At 33.0% G+C, this 8,732-nt stretch overlaps 1 protein-coding gene across 1 annotated transcript in view; it reads right to left on the bottom strand.

Annotated features, from left to right (window-relative positions):
* Window positions 1-8,266: 8,266 nt before the first annotated feature.
* Window positions 8,267-8,732, bottom strand: part of LOC110028962 (ABC transporter F family member 5) — a 30,527-nt gene continuing 30,061 nt past the window's right edge. Inside the window, 3 exon segments of the mRNA XM_020731044.1 lie at window positions 8,267-8,508; window positions 8,655-8,729; window positions 8,731-8,732. The exon segment at window positions 8,731-8,732 is cut by the window's right edge and continues 55 nt beyond it. Of these exon segments, the coding sequence (XP_020586703.1) occupies window positions 8,413-8,508; window positions 8,655-8,729; window positions 8,731-8,732 (173 nt within the window). The 3' untranslated portion in view covers window positions 8,267-8,412.

An 8,732-nucleotide genomic window follows, 5' to 3' on the forward strand; every position in this document is an offset into this window, starting at 1 on the left:
AAACTATTAAGAAATTACATGGTGACATATTTGCTAAACAGATCTAAATTTTCCAATAAAAAGACACCAGTTTTTTCCAAACCAACAAAAAATAAATTCCTTTACATTCAAATATGTAGATATGAAGTTGACGAAGACACAGTTAAACCATTTTTATAATTTATTTACTTATTGCATTTTCATGTCATGTAAGGATGCATGTTTTGTGCTTAAATAGTTTTGACTCAATATGGGTGCTCATCTCGATCTTTCTCATTTCTAATTAATTGCTAACTTAAGTTTCATCAAGCAGCTTCACTTTTACATAAAAAATAAGCTTATTCTGATGCTATATTTCAATCAAGGACATGGACTAACTAATTATTTTATTTAATTAAACCTTGAAAAGAATTAATGTTAAGGCATAACCTTATAAAATATCAGATCACGTTCCTATAATTTGACATCCAGCTAACTGAAACCAACAACTGATTGTTATTATCTTCTTCTCATTCCTTTGAAATGGACTTGGAGTTAAATGCTTAGAGATGCAGAGAAAATTATCACCAAACTTAATTGCAAAATCAGAATCTAACATATATTTATTTACTGTGTTTTCCAACCTTTTCAAAAATTTCTAACTAACCTATATATGAATGTTACGTATTACCTAAATGTAAACTAACTATCATCTATGAATTTGGAACTAAACACCTCTATACATCATAAAAGGTGATGGTTACATAATGTCGCCCCTTATTTTTCTCCTACATTTAGCCAGTTGTAGAGCGATAGGAGTGATTAGAAATCGATAGTTGTTTGGCCAAATTCATATAGATATGTACATCAAAAGGCATCAGTGTTGATCTCACAAGAATCCAACAATCCAGAAGAAAGAAGCACGATAAAGAGAGACCCCATACATGGAGGTTGTGAGACTTGTCGAGTCGACCGGGCTAAGCCCTAATAACGATGGATTTTATTTCAAAACACAACATAATATTGTGTAGAATCATTTTCAAGGGCCACCAAACACCCTAATAACTTTACACCACGTCTCTTCACCATTATTACATCAGTTCCCTTCAAAAAAGATGGGCGGCCAAAGAAAAGAACAATTTCAACTCAAAACAGAGCACCATTAGAAATCGAAGGCCTGCCTTAAAATAGAAAAGGATGAAGGAAAAAAGACTTAATACAGGAATCATCCATCAAGTTCTCTCTTACAACACAGCACCAAATAATCTCAATTCGATGATAAAAGACAGTTGAAAAAACTTGTTATTTTAGTAATTTAAGAGCCGCAAATTGAAATCAAGCAAAGAGTAGAAAGTGAATCAAAACAAATTATTTTATTTCAAAGAGTAAACAGCAAAGTAAGAGGAGAGAAAGAGAGCACCTGAAGAGTAAAGAGGTAAAAGATCTCAGCTTTCTGGGCAAATTAAGCTGGAAACGAATCATAGGAAGGATGAAGAAGAAACAGAATGGAACGAATGGATGGCCTTTTTTATGTCCAAATGCACAGCAGATGCATATTAAAGCTCGGTATAAAAATGAAAAATAAATAAATAAATAAACAAAAAGTTATTCATTGTAAGCGTTGAGAGCACCTTCGCTTGGGTGGACGGCAGCCAACCGAATGTCAAATATAAATGACATATTATATTTTTACTACTTTATCTTTCCTTTTTATATTTTTTACTATTTATCTATACTTAAAAAGATTGTATTTCATTTTTTTTTCATATTAAAAGTAATAATATTTAAAGTTCAGATATTAAATATATAAATTCATAAGAATTTATGGCATATATGTAAATGCCCGAACGCATATATGAGATTGAATTTTTATTATTATTCATAAATTAAAAGATGAAATGAGCTATTAAAATGATTTTGAAAATAACTTTCTTAAAAAAATTTTTAAAAATAGTTATAATAAAGTATTTCAAGATAGTTTTCAATAACATACTTAAATTTTTCTTTTAATTTAGCGTTGTAGTGATCATTTATTTATTTTTCTTGACATTATTTATACATCTATTTTTTATTTGTAAATAATATGAAGAAAGAAGTTGTGAGCCTAAGACAATTATGTATATATGTGTAATGTATATAATCATCTCAAAAATTTATATCATCGAGCATCAACAGGGGCAGAACTAGCCTCTTTTATTAGACGGCAAATTACCCTCTAGGCTTAATGTGGGAGGGGGCTATGAGAAGAAAGGACAAAATGATATTTCATGAGAGGCAAAATTGATATTTCAGAAGGGGCAAAAGATCAGATTGTCCTTCCAAATAAGTAAAAATCTGAATTCGATAGGGGTAATTGCTCTCTCTGGACACTACCTGGGCCTGCCCTTGGCGCAATGTAGTAAGTGAATTATAATTATTTTTAAAAAAATTAAATTCAACTTAATCCAATTTTTTATTGCAGCATGCTTATTGTTGAAATGAATATTTTGATAAATTTGAAAAAAGAATGCAAATAACTTCATAAAAAAATAAAAAAACAATATGACAAGAACGACTATCAATGTAATATTTGGATTGAAATTTTTTAAAAATAAATATAAGATTATCCAACTCTAATTACAACAAATTTACATTCAAAAATAATATTTCCATTAGTCTAAAAAGAAAAGGCAAATGACACATTATCAAAAAAAATTATTTGATCATGCACAAATCTCAATTTAATAATTAAATTGATAATTTTAAGAACCACTTAGGATTATCTAAACTATGATCGGCTTTGGAGCTTCTCCTTGGCCTCCAATGGTTGAGAAGTTCCTGGACGAAAATTGTACACTTCAACGGACATGTGGCTATTCGCGAGCTCTAAGAATTTCGCCAACGTCTTTGGCTTCCGCAAGCGAGCTCTAAGACGTTAGATTTTGATTTGTCCGAAAATCACACCCTAAGAAATATGGTGAAAATTAGGAGAAAGAGAGAGAGCGAGAGAGAGAGACAAAGAGAAGAGTGAATGATAATTAAGAGTAATGTGTCGTGTCTATTCTGTTCATCCTTCTTTAATCATAAAATGAGCTCTATATTTATAAAGGAAATAGTAAAATACGATGATATTATATTTTTGCTCAAACTTTATAGGGGTTATACATGATATTCTTAGCATTTTAGCTTGATTTGCTTAAGGTCGGCAGTTCCAGTTCGACCGCTGAAGACTACTTGGTCTTTGATTATGGCTCGGCCGCCTATTTTTGACTTTAGATGGAGAGCCTCTTGGCATCCCTGTGATAGTTGGAGATACTAAGGAATCAGGTCTTCTATTGCATTGTCTTTCTTGTGACAGTTGACTCATATATATTTTTTTGTCTTGTTTTTGATTGAGTGGCTCGTTCTAGTGTCCTTCTTTTGTGGCTCAGTCGGCATTGGCTTTGCTTGCTTTGGTTCAGAAGATTAGAGTCTCTGTCAGATTAGATGGTCTCACGTTCCTCTATGTGTGGGCTCTCCATCATAATATTTCTCTCTTCTAGACCGTTAAAACCCTATGAGGATCGGCTCTCGCATATTTTTGATGCCCAACAGATTTAAAAATTAAAACAGGTGAAAGAAGAAAAGAATATAAAACATCGAAGTAATTAAATTCTGCATCACTTACTATGAAACTCAAACATAAATGAAATTTACAACCATTTTTAATAAATTAAAAAATTATAAAAAATTTTATAAAACATTAAATAAATCAGATATGTTCATATATATATATATATATATATTCAGAATGTCTTTCTTATTCAGACGTCAAATAGTGAAAAAAACAGGTTAAATTTTATTTTCATACATTTTAATTGGAAATGAATATAATAATGTAGACTTTTACTTTAAGTTTAAAGGTTGTGAGAACTTCATCTCCAAGTACTTTTCTATTTGGTTGTTTTAGTTGAAATTATATCGCTCAAAGTCACAAATTGAACATAATATAAAATTATATTAATTAGTCATGTATTATATTTATTTTAATCTTGTTGCGTACTCATAAATTCATGGCGAGTGATGAATTAATATCTTAGTGATGTATGAAGATCTGACACACACAAATAATATGATATTAATAGAATAGACAACTTGAGTTTTTACATGAAAAATCCAAAAGAGAAAAAATCATGGAATCTAACATAGTTGAAATCATTCTCTTATGTCGATATATATTACAAGACTTTACCATCCCTTAAATGACTCGAAGCTATATTGCACCAATGGTACAAGAATTTCGCTAGGAAAGCAACAAAAAATATTGGGGAATTGGTGGCGACCCAACTGATGTGAAGAAAAGTCCAAAGTAGAGGTTGTGTGCCAAAAATTAGCTACTCGCGTTTTCGACAACTGCAGTCAATCGGTGGCAGCTGGACAACAATGCTTTGACAGTGGCAGCGGCTCGACGGCGGCAACTGGGCAATGGTGGTCTGACAGTGACAGTGGTCGTGAAGCGTCGATGGTGGTTCAAAAGCAATGACAGCTACAGACGATCGAAGGTGGACTAGAAGCAACGATGGTGGTCCGACTATGACGGCCCGGTGATGGCGGCGACCCATCAGCGGTGACCTTAAAGTGGTGATAGTGGTATGACGATTACTGTAACTCGATGGTGGTGGATTGGTGATCGGGTAGTGACAGTCAGTCGATGGTGCTCAAGAGGTAGCAATGGTGGCTTGGTCGTAGCAGAGACTCAATGGCGAAGGCTGGGCAGCTGTGGTTTGATCGTGGCAGCGGTCCGACGGCGATGGAGCTCAAGAACTCTAAAGAGATGGAATTCCTTCAGCTTTTTCCTCCATGTGCAAGTTGTAGGTCCCATTTCCTGACAAGAGTGAGAGTCTATTTATAAATTTTGTGAGTAGCATTATCTATAAATACCTCATGAATCCAAATGACTTCATCGGGTGGCCCAGAGCGATTCATTAGATCAGATAGTGTTCTATGAGTATTTGAATGCATTAATGATGTCAAAATAGTGCGCTTTTAGGTCCATTGGATTCTACTTGACAAAATGTTTGATTTGACTATAAGTTTCTCATGTTCGTAATCCATTTGACTGTTCAATTTTTCCATTCAAAGCCCGTAATTGCGCTTAAACAGTATGATTTGGACTTGATCAAACTGATATCGAACTAATTTTAGTTTCATTGGGCTCGTCTTGTCGAGACAACCAGTTTGACCATAAGCCCGTTGAAATCAAGGTCCTAGATTATCTTGAATTTAAACGTGACATATTTATTATTTGATATGCTGTAAGTTTCATGTATGATTAAAATAATCTTTGGACATATCAAATCTTTATGAACTCGAAATTTGCTAAATAAATTTTTGATGCCGATGAATTAATATTTCTTCTGAATTTATTTTAAAATGAATATAATGAATATTATTAATATTGTATCATATTAGAATAGTTCTAAGGGTCTTAAAAATATATCATAATTATATTTTAATGAGAATATTCTTATAGAATTTTTTTTTATTAGAATAATTTGAGCCAAATTTTCTCGTTAAATAAAATATTGTTGCTTTTGTTTTTATTTATCGCAGAGCAGCTCTTTCAAGGAAAATATCCCACCGAATTGAGATGGCCATCTAATTTCCTGTTACAGAAGAGCTTTATATTAATTATTTTTATTTTGTAAAACTAATTTCAAGTAAAGCCAAGAGTCTTAATAGCAAGTATTAGACGTTTAAAATTAAAATAAAAATTGCAATAGTTTTTGAATTTTTTTTTTAATTTTGTTTGTAATTATTAGATTTGTGAGGTATATTTTGGTTCACGTATCAGATATGCCTTTTAATGAAGATTTTCATGGGTGATGGACTATTGTCAATTGATGCGCCTCAAATTGGTTGGCTCGTCCTAGGCCAATCAGTCCGCCTTTGACAGATCGATTTCAATTTCGAGCAGAACAGTTCTCTTTGTCATGTCTCATGTCATCTTTCTGGCAATCATTATTATGATTGATTGTTGAATTGCTTTGAGATTCATCCAGACGTATTTTTTATATACACAATTGATTTGAATCTAATAAGATATCGGATATACTTTAAAACATATGAAATTTAATTGCAATTATTTCCTTTTGTATTCCTTAAAGTCAAAGGCATGAATAACTCAAGTTATTTATTATTAAAATATATTTTTTTACTTTTGGAATGGCAGCTGGCTGTGCGGCGACTTGTATAACCCGATCGCTCCTTGCTTTCGTTCGTTCTGTGAAGGATGCTAAGCGGATTTATTAAGATGAGAAAAGAAAATTTACAAACATACCTCTCAATTTCTATGTATTTAGATAATTAACACCTAAAATATTAATTTTTGTATTTATGCCAATGTTTATGATGCGTAGATACGAAATAAATTTCAAGAAATTAGAAGTTAATGGGAAGATTGTTTGTATCCAATTAAGAAAAAAATTAAGTAATTAAAAATATTATCATAGCTGAATCCGAGATTGCCCATGAATAACACCGCAGAAGTATAGCATAAATGGGAAGAGAGAGATCAACAATGATAAATAATGTCCCTTCTTCATCAAATAGTGTCCCTTCTTCAACTATTTTCGATCGCCGTGCTGACCGAACCGTCCGACCACTCGCTCTTATCCGAAGTGGAGATCCGAAATCTTATCGAGTCTGCGGCTTTATTTTGTCCGGGCGAAGCGGCTGTCAACATCTGTTCCGGAGTCGAGTCTTGATGTAATATTTTTTCATTAAAATCGAGATAAATTTACATATTACTCAATTCAATGGAGATTTACATATTTGCCAATGAATTTATATGCAGATTTACAAACTTACCGCCCAAATCTTAGGTAGATTTACATACTTATCACTCAATTTATAAACAGATTTACACTCCTCCCTCAATTTATATAGGGATTTACCTATATACCATTCAATTCTTATATGTTTATACTTATATTTCACTAAACTATTTTGTGATCCTCTACAAGCTACCCTCCAGCCAGTGACACTCCTCGACCGATCATTGCTCGAGTTGTCTCCGACCGACTACCAACATTCAGTCAATCATCTGCCTCAATTGGTCATTTCTAATTGGATAACATCCACACACATCACCCAATCATTTTTGTTTCAATATTTTTAATACCTAAAATATTAGTCTTATTGGCTTCTGCAACCCTCCCAAAAGAACATATTCATATGCATAACTTGTTATTTCAAACAATAATTTTTACCAAGACTCAGGGAACTCAAACTTGAAAAGCATAACCGATCAATCACCTCACAACAACAAGCGCCGAGAGGGGTGCAAATAAAAATCTAACACCCGTGAAAGTATAACCGATCAATCACCCGACAACAATAACCTTCGCAAGGGGTGTAAATAAAAATCTAATAACCGTCAGCGACAAACTTCGCGAGGGATGCAAAGAAAATCTAACACATGACAGCGACAAGTTCCGCTACAGGTGCAAAAATAAATAAATAAATAAATAAAATATAACACCCAACAACAACAAGCTCTATGAATGGTGTAAGAAAATATAACACCCGGCCGCGACAAGCTCAGCGAGAGATGGAACTTAGTTCAACAAACGTCATGACCAAAGAAAATCTAAAAAACTTAACCGATAATATTCTAGAAAAATCTACTCATCAAAGATCAATGAAAGATTTGTTAAACTAAACAAAATAAAGCTTGGGACAAAGGAAAGAATAATTTTTTTTGTACTTTTGATTTTTTTCAGTCTTATTGGGCTTCATGTCTGGCCTAAAAGTGTCACCATACTCGAACTGCCACCAGAATCATACCTAAAGTCTGCTACTGTCGAATTGACTACCCTCCGCTGATTTTTCTTCCAACGGAGAACTCTTCCTCCGATGGCTGATTTTTCTTCCGATGGAGAACTCTTCCTTTGGCGACTGATTTTTCTTCCAATTGAGAACCTTTTCTCTTACGACCGACATTTCTTCCGACGGAAAACTTTTCCTCTGACGGCCGACCTGTCCTCCAACAAAAAAATTTTCCTCTGACGACTTACTTTTCCTCCTACTTAAATTTTCTCCTGCTCCAACTCCCTCCGACAAAAAAACAACGAAACTATACTTATCAACCGAAACTATACTTATCAACCAAAGTTGCAGGAAAAAATTATATTTGTACCACCCAAATTTTTAGCGTCCCATAAAAAATACAACTATTTTAACTTCTAAAAAGAGAAACAAAGGTTCATGGGCGGACAAGGTTAAATAGGTAAAAATTGAGGTTTAGTTGTTATACATGTAAATATATAGAAATAAAGTGCTCTGCATGTAAATCTACCAAAAATATAAAGTCCCGCCTTCTGTTGATTAAACATGAATCCATTACAAATTTCGTTCAAATTATATACAAAGATTGCATATTAACATGGTTTGATTGATTACAAAGACTATATTTTGCTTTCTAATTAAAATGCATCATTTCCAACGCTTTGCATTCTTCAATCCTTTAGATTTTGCCTTTGATTGTTGAAAAGCAACCATTTTCTGCTTCTTTCTCACTTCCTTCTCCTCCTGCTCGCCACATCAATTAAAAACAAAATATAAATCTCATTCCTTTTTATTACTATTATTTTTTAAATAAAGCTATATTTTTTTCTGAAATATATATATATTTTTTATTTAAAAGTTTGGGTCTTGTGGCATCCATGAGCGCTCACCTTTGACATCTTAGATTTGGCTTTTAGCTTGGGAGCTTTTGCATCAAGCTCAGCTTCACGTTCTAGTTCTCTTTCCCC

The sequence above is a fragment of the Phalaenopsis equestris genome, unplaced genomic scaffold (assembly GCF_001263595.1).
Source record: "Phalaenopsis equestris unplaced genomic scaffold, ASM126359v1 Scaffold000540, whole genome shotgun sequence".
In the NCBI taxonomy this organism is placed as follows: domain Eukaryota; kingdom Viridiplantae; phylum Streptophyta; class Magnoliopsida; order Asparagales; family Orchidaceae; genus Phalaenopsis; species Phalaenopsis equestris.